The sequence below is a fragment of the Uloborus diversus genome, chromosome 3 (assembly GCF_026930045.1).
Source record: "Uloborus diversus isolate 005 chromosome 3, Udiv.v.3.1, whole genome shotgun sequence".
Classification (NCBI taxonomy): Eukaryota; Metazoa; Arthropoda; class Arachnida; order Araneae; family Uloboridae; genus Uloborus; species Uloborus diversus.
The window spans coordinates 110,678,892-110,693,113 of record NC_072733.1 but is presented as its reverse complement, the minus strand read 5'-3'; the positions used below and the strand labels follow the sequence as shown (position 1 = coordinate 110,693,113).

Here is a 14,222-nt window from a genome sequence, read left to right as displayed (position 1 = left end):
TTTTTTATTATGCTAAAATTTTGGTGATCATAACATGGAAGCTAATTACTAATTTTAAAGGCAACTTTTTCAAGTAACTGTTTGAGACTTCAATCTTTTTGCATCCTATTAATATTTCAATCATTTTAAAAGATGGAAGTTATTTAGCATAGATCTTAAAATAGAGTAGATGTGGCTTCTCCCCGCTTTTCTCCTCGGAGCACACATCAACATCCTCCGTTGGACATAACGCGATCAAGAGACACCCCTCACAAGAAACTCTTTCCCTTATCAAAGAGAATCGCTTTTTACCACTATCTTTTGGGAAATTACAGGAAATAAAAGCATTAGGTCCAATCCCGACAAAAGTAGACGTTTTGTCCAGCACGTGACAGCTTATATATTTTTTAAAAAATTTATAAAAGTAATAATTAAAAAAGGTAATGAACAAAAAAATTTTTAAAAGAAATCACAAATGTATGTGTCGTCCTTAATCAAAAATTGTTGTTTACCTTTTTTAGTTATATTAACTTTTCAATGAAAAACGGGATAAATAGCAGTTTTTTTATGGAATGGTCCATTAGATATTTTCTCATAATAACTTTTGAAGCAGACGGGTATGCCATTTCTAAGTGTTTAAATATTGAGTTGAAACAGACGTCCTCAGTGTTAAATATAGAAGAAAAATCTTAAACAAAATTTAACCTCATAAATTTTATTTCAAACAAATTTTTTAAATACATATAGATCAATGCGTACTTTCAACAAATCTTTTGAAGTTTGCTACAATTTTACATAAAACTACATGTAAATTCTTAAATCAATTAGAATTCAAATAGTATTGAATATCAATTCCTTCAATTAAATAATATTCGCATGTGTTACATACCAACAATATATGAGTCAAACAATAACTTTGGTTTCTTCAAGATTTTTAGTCAACTTCAACATTTTTTTAAGTTTAAAAGTACTCAAAAAATGAATTCATTTGTTTCTTTTCAGCTCAATTTTAAACTACATATATGGCAGCTTAACTCTCCTCTCCCCCTTCCCCAATTCAATTCTCTTTTTTGTTTGTGTGTCCCTCAAAATATAATTCTGAAAATTTAAAATCAGGAGTGAAGAAAATTATTCTTCCTTAAACAATATTAATTTTGTTCGTCTCCTACATATTGGTCTTTGTGAATTAATTTCATTGTTTGAATCCACTGCATGTTTCATTCTAATGTTTAACTAATTAATAACAATTAATTTTATGAACTTGTTAATGTGATTATCAGCTGCTACTGTTTCAAAGATATGCTCATTTAAATTTACAACAACCGAATTTGAAAGTTTTCTTATAAACCTAAAAATTCTGTTTTCCGCCGACATCTTATAACTAATTTTCCATCACTTTTAGTGACTTAATATAATGCTCTGCATCTGCAGTAAATTGTTTAAAATATTCTAAATTTGACTCTGCAGGGGACTTTTATTGCCTTTAGCAGTAAAAATTTAGGTTATTCAGAAAGTTAACTATGGCATTGAATTTTTAACTAAAATTAGCAATAGCATTGCATTTATCAAACCCTCTTACACTAGAAAAGCTCAGATTCACAGATAGAGATTTGTCACATTAGTACAATGTAAATCTTCAGAAAACCCTACTCTTTTAAACACTTTGCATTGTTATGTCATTGTTGCCCGAGAATAGAGAGATACAATGTCCCTTGATCACGTGATTCTCGGAAGAATCATGATGACAGTGCGAAATACGTTTCGCTGTAGGAGAAAGGCCCATCTATTCCTTTAAAAGGTCTATATTATTTTGATGTTTGCAGGCTTAGTATGAAAATTTTTGTTATTTTTTCTAAAAATTTATTTGTTTAATTTATGTATTAACTTAATTTTAGTACAGTGTAATCCCGATTTAACGATTGTCAAGGGACATTAAAAATGTATCATTAAATCCATTATATCATTAAATCGAGGAGCATGGACATTAATGCAGGTAAATCTGGGCCAGTGAAATTCATCGTTAAATTCAGAAATAAATTCAGTGTCGTTAAATCAAAGTTATACTGTACTTAAAAAATTTATTTGCTTAATTCTTTTATTTGTTTTTAAAATGAAATATTTATTTAACAAAACATCTCTCTAAATTAAAAAAAGAAGAAAGGAAACTTTTATATCTTTTTTAATGGTTCTTTCCTCACTAGTAGATTTATTATATTATTATTGACTCAAATTGGAAAAATCTTTTACTCTGGGAATCCATTTTTTTGAGTAAATACTTTTATTCAATATTTTGATTTAAAGAATATTATTGTGTATCAAATCGGATTTTTCTGAGGAAAAATTACATTTAAATTTTAACCATGTTTAAACTTTTACCTGATATAACTTTTTTCAGAAAAAAAAGGAAATTCATAATAATTTCTCTTTAATACAAAAAAATTAGATAAATATTTTGCTTTTCACAAATTGATTATTCAAAAAATAAAACCTGGATTTATCCCAGGTGTTCTTTAACCAGCTAAATGTGCAGTTAATCTCCAGGTGACTTGTAGTGTGTGATCATTTTGAGATTTGATAATTTGAGTAGTGGATATCTACATATAATCATTGTTCCTGCTTTTCTAGGCGTCTTCCTTAATGCAAGATCCAAATATCATCAGTGCGTAAGTCGATTTCATTTTTCCAATTCTCTGATAAGTATTCTCTTATATTCAGTTTTCTATAGTGAGAAAGTTTTTATTTTTGTGTGATTTTCAAATGAAATGTGCTATAAGTTGACACCCCAGTTTGGGGATATCCACTTTTTTAAGTGCTTCAACAGCTTTGTTGTTCCAATAGTTAAAATTCTTTGTTTGACCCATAACAGGGGATATGTACAGACCATTTAAAAGTTAATCCCACCACCCCTATTTCATATTTTGTCAGATTGAATGATCTTTAATAATAGCTTTTTGTTTTGTAACCTTGAACTGGCCCTTGCTTATCAGTATATTTTGGCAAGTGTATCTGGTTTACATTTTATTGCATTCTTTAGGACCCCCCCCCCCCCCTTCTTTTCCCCTTCAGTGTTAAAACTTTTGGTAGTAGTATGCATGGCTCTTTAAGTTAGGACCGAAGAGATGCATTCATTTATATGATCCATATAAATTGTGTGGAACAGATTATATTGAGTGGAACAGATGCAAAATATTCTAGATAAGGTTTAGAGTTTGAAATGCTCCCAAAAGTTATGCAAAGAATGTTCTAGAGACAATGATGGCTGAATTATTCCTGGACATGCAGTGTTATGTACTAAAAATTAAAGTACTATCAAAATTTTCCTTATGTGATAAAATTAAGTTTCTGGGATTCAAATTTTCCATATGTATTAAATAACTAAAATAAAATCATTAGTAAATTACAGTCGGACCTCCATATATCGAAGTAGCAAATTACCAGAAAAAATTAGATATATAGAAATTTCGATATATAGAAACAATCTTATTTTGTCATAAAAATCTCCTAAAACATTAAAATTAAAGTTAATTTTCGTGCATGAAACCCAATTTCTAATTTATACGAGCATCGGATTAAACGAAAGTTAATAACTGAAAAATTAACAGAAAATACATTTTTGTGCCTTCATACATCTTCATTCTTCAGCAGTTCAACTTGATTCGCAACATGAGGGGATTTTCGTTTTGATAATGTAATCGAGAGAAAAGTAAAAAAATTAATCTACTAAAAATTAATGATTTTACTGAAGCTAAAAAGACTAGGAATGATAATCAACAAACAAAAAGGATAACTTGAAACTGATTTTACTGTGTTACTTATTACAACTAAGATTTGAAATAAACTTGAGGGAATTTAAGAACTCCAGAACGATCTACACACCCCTCAAACCCTGATTTCTCATGAGTTTCTTAGCAACCTTTAGTAAATATAACTTTCTTCCCTAACCTTCATTTTTCATGAGACAAACAGTCAAAAGTGAAAAAAAAAAAGAATCTACGAATGTCTTCGAAAAAACTTTCGATACAGAGAGATTTTTTCGATAAATATTAACAATTTTTCTATGTAATGAGCATTGAAATTTGCTGAGACTTCGATATGCAGAAAATTTCGATATGTGGAAGTTCGATATATGGAGGTTCGACTGTATTTTGTTTTTATTACAAGTAATATATTATGTACTGCAGCATATGATTTTTCTCCGAAAACCTTAAGATTTGAGTAAAATTTCCTCAAAAAAGTTACACTTCAACTAAAAAATATAAAATATATATATATATATATATATATATATATATATATATATATTTTTTTTTTTGGTGCAAATAAAAGTCCAAAAAAAAATGTTTAAGGGGAATAAGATAAATCTATCTTAATTAGACAGTTTAAAAAAAAATAAAAAACAGTGCGGTCTCCGAGAAGTCACTTTCCCGTTATGAACTATTTTTCACTTCCCCTGGTATAGGTTAACTCATGAGTAAAATTATAAGTTAAAATTTAAAATTCATTTTAGTATGTAAGAAATAAAACATAATTTTCAGCATTATCATTAAATTCTGAATTTTCACAATTTGTATTTACTTAGGGCTGTGTTGAGAAAGAGAGTGCATATATGTAGATAGTGGACTTTGTTGTAAAAGCTTCCAAATTAATTTCATATTGTGTGTATTATAAGGTGCTCAATTATTTTAGTAATAAATTTTGCTATGTGTCAAGATTATATACTGTCACAAAAGTGTTAAAATATTTTGCTTAGTTAAAAAAATTATGTACTAATTAAGGTCAGAGATAGTGGATACGGCCTTGTGTTTGTATGATAAATTTGCACAAAAACACATTATATATTAACCTCTGTGTATATAAACTGGTATTTTCCAATTTATTTGCAGATTTACTAGACTATATATCATCTGTATTCACTACATAAAAGCATTGCCTGGATGTTTTATCTTGAAATTTATGCAACCATTAATTATGCTTTACATTCTTATACTCTGCATTTAATCATCATTGAAAAAATCTCTTAGAAAAATTTTCCAATTTTTGTCCAAAGTGTTAAGTAAGATGAAGATAATATCAGCGTAATAAGGTATACATGACAACTACATTTGTGTAAAATTTAGAGATAAGAAAGAATTTATGTTTAAATTGTTATCATTATTTGCTGCCTTTAACTTTCATCATAAGTTCTTACAGTGATAAGTGAACTTAGTTTCTGTACATGAAAAACTATTTGCTGATTAGTAGTTAAAACAATCTTTTAACTGTGTTCTGGATTTTACTAAAATATTTTTAAAACTAAAACCCAACAGGATTAAATGTGTAGATTTTTTTTCACTTTGTATTTCCTGATATCAGAAATTTTCATAAAGTTGTTTTCCAGTGAGTTCCCTAAAAAATTGTGGATGAAACACTGCTCTTTATAATTTAATAACATTTTGATCTGATGCAAGATCTTTTAATTTATTTTCGTAGCTTCACAAAAGTTTTTTTCATTATTCAGTAAATATATGTATTAAACTCACAACTTTCAGTCAAAATTTGTATCAAATAAGCTTCACGTCATGTTGCAGGACATTATAAATAAAGCTAGCATCTATTCCACTAAGTATAATGCTCTTTTTTGTCATGCCAAAGTTTATAGTGTTTTTGATCTTTAGATAGAATTTGGTCAGTATTTAGTCAGTATTTGTCAGTATTTCATAAATTTTGGTCAGTAAAGTCAGTATTCTTGTCCTTCCAAACAGTTTTACCCCCTGTAGTGTATACAATAGCTTAAGAAGATCAATAACACTTGCATACAAATAAACTATAGCAGAAACAACAACAGTGTATGTAAAAGCTAAAAACGGATTGGTCATTATTGCAAATGAATTGCATACATACTCGAGCAAATGGTACAGATTAACCTGAAACAGATCAAGCTAGGTTACACCAAAACAACAAAGGAGAGAGGAAATTTTTTTAAAGCCAGAATGATAGTGCGGTCACTCTTTTATGTGCATAAGTAATGTAGATTTAAAAATCAGTTAAGTAGTGTAGATCTAAAGTAGTATGAAGTGGAAAAGGGGGTGCTTGGAACAAGCACGAGCACTGAGACCATTGCTCTACTGTACTATATCTAAAGTAGTAAGTAGTGTAGATTTAAAGATCATGTTTCAACTTGTCAGGTTCTGCGACCATGGAATGTTAAAGTTAAATGCTTGTTCTATATTCTTGCTTCAAAGCAACAGTAGGATATCTTACTGTTATTCCTGGGATTAGATGTCCATACTGAGGAGTCGCCTTTTTGAAATTTTGGTTACTTTTAGTCACCTTTTGCAATTATGTCACCTTTCTCACTTTTCTTGAAATGTGCTTTAGAAAAATCTGTTTTTTAATAATTAATTTCTTGAAAAATATCTAAATGATAGCCTTTACAGTGAAAATAATTTTAAAAAGTAGCATCTTCAAAGCAAAGCAGCAGGAGAAGAGCTGTTTGCTGGAGCTTCTCAGAAACTAAAAAAAGCTCTGGAAAAAATGACCTTAAAGCAGCAAAATTAGCTCAAGCTATGCTCGGGAGTATAGGGCTGTATCTGGAGTATCCAAGCTGAAGAAAAAGTGAAAGAAAAATTAGAACTAAATCAGAAGACAGTAAAAAGAAGAAAATCAAATGTTATCACATCACTTTGTAGTAAAAAGCAATAAATATAAGGCAATATTGTCAAACTCGCATATAACAAGTGCAAAAAGATCGCGATAATTGCTCGAGTACTCCTAAAAAATTAGTTTGTGAAAAAAATCATAAAAATTCATATTTGCATTTTTTCTTCTTTTTAGTCTCTGTGCAGTTCCAAAAAAGTTGGTTGATTTGCATTTTGTTTAAATGTCTCTTCTTGTGTCATTGTTTTTCAGGAATTCAAAAATACTATAAATTTTAAATGCTTATTTACACTCCACAAATTTAAAAAAAAAAAAGTTCTGTTACCACTTGTTCTTGGGGTTTATGACTTTTTGCTAAATTTTGATTGACTTTGGAATGCTAAAAAAAAATCACCAAAAAAGGATAAGTTGAGCTGGAAGCCAATAGAAATTTTTAGAATCACAAAAATATTGCTCATTCAAACTAGGCCTCATACTCTAATGTAACATCAGTCCTGAAATTGTATAAAAGTTTACATTGCTTAAACAAAAACAAACCCAAGTTTATAAGAAGTCATATTCTCTTCATTTATGATATCTTATAATTAATCCCTTAAATATTTAAAACTAGTTGAATTTAATTATTGAAAACTCATTTAAAATGTGTAACATCAGTCACAGTAACGTCAGTCACATTTCTCTTTTTATTAATAAACCTCAGAGAAATTGCACAAATGGCATTCATTGACTGCTGCAGAAAGGCAAAAATGTAATATCAGTCACAAAATCTTTGTTATCATCAGTCACGGGTGTTAAATAATTTTTATTCTCTTAGTTTTTTTTCCAACAAAACAAAGTGTATTCATCAAGTCGGAAATCTCTATTTTAAGGGGAAGAAATTTGTTTAGATTTTACGTTATTAGTTTGAAAAGAATTTCAAATTATATACAAGTCACTTTTCTTAATGTCTCTTCTGCGTAACATCAGTCACGTTTTTTTATTCCCATAATTTCATACAATATTTTTTTTTCAAGTCTGAAGACAAGTGTGGGGGCAGTGATGTACCATATCATGATATTTTAGAATCAAAAGAGATTAGATCAATTTCAGAAGAAACAATTTAATTTCAAGACAGTGTTATATTTATAAGTTAAAAATAGTCAATTTGTAATATCAGTCATTGTGGACTGACCCTGATAATTCTTCAAGTTAAATCTAGCCCTTATAAAAAGAAAAGAAAATGAAAATATGACAAAATAACATAAAGTATATGTTCGATAAATACATCATCTTGTTCTTTACTTCATAATTTCAGGCTTTACTATCTTGATTTTAAAAAAAAATATTTTAAGGAAACAGTTTACACTGAAAGTTTTTTGTAAATGTCTTAAAATTTTTATTTTACTACTTCTAGTCCTATAATATTCATGTTCAAAATTAGTCTTTGAAAAAGTATATAGGCTATTTTGGTAAATTTCAATAAAAAGGGATAATCCTTTTCTGTTTTTTGATTTCTTAACAAATTGCTTTTGGTCACCTTTTAGTTACCTCTGTTTTCAAATTTATCAATTTCTCACATTTCAAAGGTCATCAGCACTCCTCTCCCTGCATATCTTACTGTTGCTATGAAGCAACAATATGTAGATTTGTGTTATTTAATTCTGTTTTCTATTAAAGTGTGAATTATTTAATTTTTATTCTTACACTTCAACTATGAAAGATCATTAATTTTTTTAAAAAGGAATTTAGTATCATTTTTTCATTTTTTTGTAGCCTCACATCCACAATGGCAGGTGGTATGAATCCAAATGCTGCACAATCACCAAGAGGAGGTGATGGCGATGCTCCGCCTCCTGGCCTGGATAATGGAAATATGAATGTATTGTATGAAGCGTAAGTTAGAAAAAAATATTTGTATTTTTTACAAATATTCATTAAAAACCTCCAGTTGTCTTCACTCATTTTGTGTCGATTTTTTTTTAAACACTAGAATGCCGAGAAGTGTTATTTCGACACCTCGGTATTTTTAAAGTTAGGCAAAATTTAAAATTCGCACGGGATCCATACGAATTTTCGTGATTCTTTTTTAATATATAAGGAAAACTCACGCACAAAGTTATGAGAAATTAGCTTTTTAAAAATTGATTTTACGGGTGAATTTACCTAGAACGCCGGTGCGGTGTCATTTCGACACTTCAATCATTTTATCTCCAATATACTGAATTTAATTTTTTTTTAACAGCAGTTCTATAATAGCGTCAGAGTACTGAAGATCACCAATGCCTGTAATTAAATTTTAATTTTTCACACCTGCTTATCACATGATAGTTTCTGATGCCATATGAGTGCTCATGTGTTACGATTTATCAATTGCACCAGGCATTTCTTTTTTGCTGAGATAGTTGATGAGCTTGCATACATGTTGGCAGCTCTTTGGATTATTTATGATGCTTTTTTTTCGAGCATTTTATATTATTATAGTTTAAAAATTTTAAAATGTCTTGCAAAAAAGGGCGAAATGCGCAGAGAAAAGATCAGTAATTCGCAGGAAAAAAAGAAAAGCAATGAACATGAATTTCAAAATAACAGCCTACCAAAGAGCAAAAAATGTGTTGGAAATGCGACGACCAAAATGTTTTTCCTGTAAAAGAGGTAAAAGAGTAGTATAGTAATGTAAATCCTGTACTACTAATTTATTGCATTTCTACGACAAGGTTACCTCAGCTTTAGATAACAAAAAATGTGTGGATGTTGTTTATATTGATTTTCAAAAAGCTTTTGACAAGGTACCGCATGTTGCTCTTCTCAGCAAGTTAGCTGACATTGGAATAGGAGGAAAAACTTTACTTTGGGTTAGAAATTGGCTTACTGGTAGGAAACAAAGAGTAGTTGTGAGAGGAAATCATTCTAATTGGAGTGATGTTTTAAATGGGGTTCCTCAAGGATCAGTTTTAGGGCCTCTTTTGTTTATTATATTTATGAATGACATCAATGAAAATATTTCTGGAAGCATGAATTGTTTTGCTGACGATGTAAAAGTTATGGGGATTGTCGAAAATGAAGAACAAGTAAAACAGCTGCAAGAGGATTTAGATCATATTACTAAGTGGGCAGATAAATGGGGTATGGCAGTTAATGTAGGGAAAGGTCAAGTGCTACACTTAGGTCATGGAAATAAGCGTATGAGATATCGTTTACAGGGTTCAGTCATAAATCAGGCAGAAAAAGTTATGGATCTGGGTGTCTTTATAAATCAGGACTTCAAGTTTAGTCAACAGTGCAGTATTGCTAGTAACAAAGCCAACAAAATGCTTGGGTTCATCAATAGATCTATTTCAAACAAATCTAAGAAAGTTCTTCTGCCTTTATATAGGAGTTTAGTAAGACCTCATTTGGAGTATGCTGTTCAGTTTTGGTCGCCTTATCTGAAGAAAGATATTTTTGTATTGGAAAGGGTTCAAAGAAGGGTAACTAAATTAGTAAGGGGACTCTCAGATTTAGATTATGATACCAGACTTAATAGGCTTAACATGTATAGCCTGGAGCAAAGGAGAGTCAGAGGGGACATGATTCAGTTATTTAAATTTATCAAAATGAAAGATGTAAATGGATTAAATTTTTGCGGGGAAAGCAGGACAAGGGGTCATTGTTTTAAGCTATTTAAATCTCAGGCTAACTTGGAAATCAGGAAAAACTACTACTTTAGCAGGGTCGTGGGCACTTGGAATAGCTTACCGGAAGAGGCGGTAATGAGCAAGGGAGTGGATAGCTTTAAGAGGGCCATTGATCTTCATTGGGGACTAATTAATTGACTAGGACCAGCCTAGCTGGGCCCAGAGCCTGTTGCTGGTCATCACATTTGTATTTGTATTTGTATATGGAAAGTGCACCAAACATATAAATTATCTCTGTGTTTAATCTGTGTGTTTTTCTGAAAAATATTCTGCATAATTATTGTTTTCCTATTGATATAATAATTCATCTATCAATGAACTTGATGTCATTTTATTATTTTATTGCCATTCATAAATTAAAAAGATATTAAAACGAAAATTACATTTATATTGTTCGAATATCTCACTTAGTTTTGACTAGTGTCGAAATGACACCAGTCGGCATTCTAGGGTAAGTAAATGTTCCGGCGTTCTAGTGTTAAAGTGTTTGAATCATTAAGTTATATTTTCACTCTTGTTTAAAAACTTTTCTTTAAATTATTCATTCAATTTTCTTTTAACTATTATAAACCATTTTAATTCATTGGTCAATTATTTCAATCATTTTAATTTTCAGTGGGCAGTACTTAGCTGCTCAGTTGCAAGCTGCAAATCCAGACCTTGTAGAGCAAATCCGTCAAAATACTTCTAGGAATAATCCCGGTCCAGATGGTAAGCTTATTTAACAACAAAATTCTATACAAACACAATGTTTATGAAATGTTAAATGTTCTGCCATATGCAATCGAAAAAGAGTATTATTATTTCTTAGTAACTCTACGCAGTTTACAATTTGCAAAACTTTATTTCACATTCTGAAACAAATTTCATTTGAATCGCCCTTGTTGATAGAGAAAAGCCTTGAGGATGAGAAATGATCATCCTTTTTACCTTGAGGCAATAAAGATTGACTTTTGGCAAAAATTTGAAAACAGAATCAGATTTTAAATATTAAAATAAAGTCTGAATTTTTATAAATTTGGCCATGTATTTTCAAAGAGTTTTCCTTGGATAAATGTAAACATTTCAATAAATGTTTTAATACAAGTTTTTCTTTCAAAAATGTTATCAACTTCAATATTATTAACATAAATGTTTAGACAATTTGCTTGTTTAAAATGTTACAAGAAGGTAACACTTGTACAGTCCTAGGGGGGAAGGATGTTCTTAATTATTTTCTCTCTCACACACACATACATAATATGAAACAAATCAAGTGTTATATCAACTAAAATCTTTTTTAAGATTTTTCAAAAAAAAAATGTTTTTGAACAAGTACCTTTAAATGAATCATGCTTAAATTTCTCTTACTGCTTAATTCACCGTATTTTCGGGAGAAAGTGCCATATCGAAATATATTCTCGAGGGGGAAAACTTTTAAAATATGCGCCGCACCTGGTATAAGCGCTGTACCAGCAATAATCGCCGATCCCAACATCAAACAACTCAAAAGCACAATTAGTAGTAAAGAAAGCTGGAATGAAATTCAAATATTTTTAATGAAATTGGGAGGAGACATTCGTTAGTTTCCCATAGCGAGGAACGCAGACCCTTCTTCTCAATTCCTCGCCAATGTCCAACTCTCTAGCCCAAGTACCACACAAATATCGATCGACGTAGAAACGACATAGTTCGACCTTCATATATCAAACAAGAACGGATAAGGTTCTTCAAACATATCGAACTATGTCGTAGTAAATTTTTTCGCAGACTTGATTCAAAAAGTCATTTTTACTTTTTTGTTTTCATTTTAGTTAATTTTCAAGATTTAATGAAGCATTGTAACTTAAAAAATAAACCCAAAAATCATAGATCCGAGCTTTCACTACCTCTGATTGCACTCCTCTGATCCTCTACCCCCTTCAAATTTTTGGAAATTGAAGATGTAGACACGCAATTGGAGATAAACTTCGAAAAATTTGCGAGAAGGGGCAGTGGAGCAACTGGAAAATGGTTTAAGGGCAACTCTTAAAGATTTCCTCATTTTAAAATTTTAGAATTATGAACATAGTTTTAGACTGTCTCTGGTGATATTGTGGGGAGAATACTTTCTTTTTAAAAATTTTTAGAAGGGTCAATCCATACAGGTTCAACGGATGTGTGCGCTCGACCATTTTTAATTTTTTTGAAACTCATATCCCTAAAAGCTGCATATGAAAGATGTTTAAAATACTTTTATTTTTTCTTTAAACTGGACCTTAGGTTTTTTTTAGAGGCCATCAAAAGTAGTTTTTGTAGTTAAAAATGGGACTTTTAGACCTTTGCATTTTGGTCAAAATCTATTTGAATTAATATTTATGGCAGTTAATTTTATGCTCTCATGTTAAAGTGCATAAGATGACAGTCTTACATGCTGAGTTATGTGGCTGTAACTTAATAATTAAAATGATGACAACAGGTCAATGTTCAAGGTCAAATGTAAAAATTTTACGCATTTCAAAGGGGTGTGTAGGGGACGAAAACACAAAATAAAATATGGCAAAAACTAATCACTAGAACCATGCTAATAAGAATATGTAACTGTTGTTGTGTGTTTGTTTACCCTTTATAGATTACAGCCCCTCAAAAATCTTTAAAATGACATTTTTAGACCCCCTGTAAACCAAAAGGGGATGGAATTAAAATTTTTTGGCCAATTAAATATTCCATTCTAGTACAATGCATGTTATACATATTGTTTTGTGTGTTTGGTTTCTAAAAAAGATTCAAGTCTTTGAAATTGAGTAATTTTGCTAGTTAGTTCACACACTAAAACTGAAATAAAAAGTTAAAATTTCATTGCACCTTCTTAAATTACGTATATTGTGCTCTATATAATATTATACTGAAAAAACATATTGTAAGTATAAAAATAATTATTTTAATTTGATCACTTGGAAATATTTGGACATGAATGAGTAATTCATAATTGATTGACAGCTTAAGTAGTTAATTTATAGACTGTACTGATAATCTACACACTCAAATTTTCAATTCGTACAAACATATGCTCTGTACATTAACTTATTTAACTTGCCTTAAACATATGCAAAAACATTATATAATCAAAATTTTAATTTAAAAAAGTGCGTTTTTTATTTCTTGTTTGAGTGAAGTTTTGAGAAAATGAACTCACCTAGTATTCCTATAGTTTTGTAATGGTGACTCAAGTAGGGGAGAGTGGTAATGAGTAGACCAATTTTTGGTTTTTAATTTTTGCAATTTTTTACAATTCCTTTTTTAAGCTCAGAATTGGTTCTTTTGTTACTTTATTTGGTTGTATAAAAAAGTCACACAAGTTGGATTAGAAAATGCCTGTAATGAATGATAACAGAAAATAAAAATATAGAAATTTGGCCCATTCATCCCTACCCATGGGGCTGAATGGGCCACTAAATGAATTCAATGAAAACATGTGATTGATCTCTTAAATAGATAAAAATACAAGTAAAAATATTCATTAATTTCATTACAATTACTTTTAAATTTTATACATTTTTTAGTAACTAAAATTTTAATTGCTTTTGGCAAAACTCAATAAAGAATTATTGTAAAATTTTTTAAATAGACAAGCAATTTAAAAAAAAGTATTATTTAGATATACACCAGCCTACAATAGCAAACAATACAACTGGAAAGTTCATCTTAATCATTTATAGAATTTCACTTATGTTTCTAATAAATATCTAATATTTCTTAGGGTTAAAATGTGCAAATTTTAGAAATTATTATGAACTTATTCCAATAAGACAGTAATCTAAATCTAAGACAGCTAGTTATGTCTAATATTAAACAGAAAATTAGAAAAAACGAAGAAAAACCATATTTTGGTGGCCCATTCATAACTATGCTATAGTGGCCCATTCAGCCCCATCTGTACTTCTGGAATATATTCAAGTTTCTTTAATACATGAAATTGCAAATAACATCAAAATG

General features: G+C 29.8%; 1 protein-coding gene across 2 annotated transcripts in view; it reads left to right on the top strand.

Moving 5' to 3' along the window:
• The window catches only part of LOC129218209 (small glutamine-rich tetratricopeptide repeat-containing protein beta-like), a 74,732-nt gene that overhangs the window by 52,719 nt on the left and 7,791 nt on the right, over positions 1-14,222 (top strand). For both annotated transcript variants that reach the window (XM_054852425.1, XM_054852426.1), the window contains exons 9-11: positions 2,605-2,642; positions 8,368-8,487; positions 10,885-10,979. In XM_054852425.1, coding sequence (XP_054708400.1) covers positions 2,605-2,642; positions 8,368-8,487; positions 10,885-10,979 — 253 coding nt within the window. The remainder of the gene's footprint in view (positions 1-2,604; positions 2,643-8,367; positions 8,488-10,884; positions 10,980-14,222) is intronic.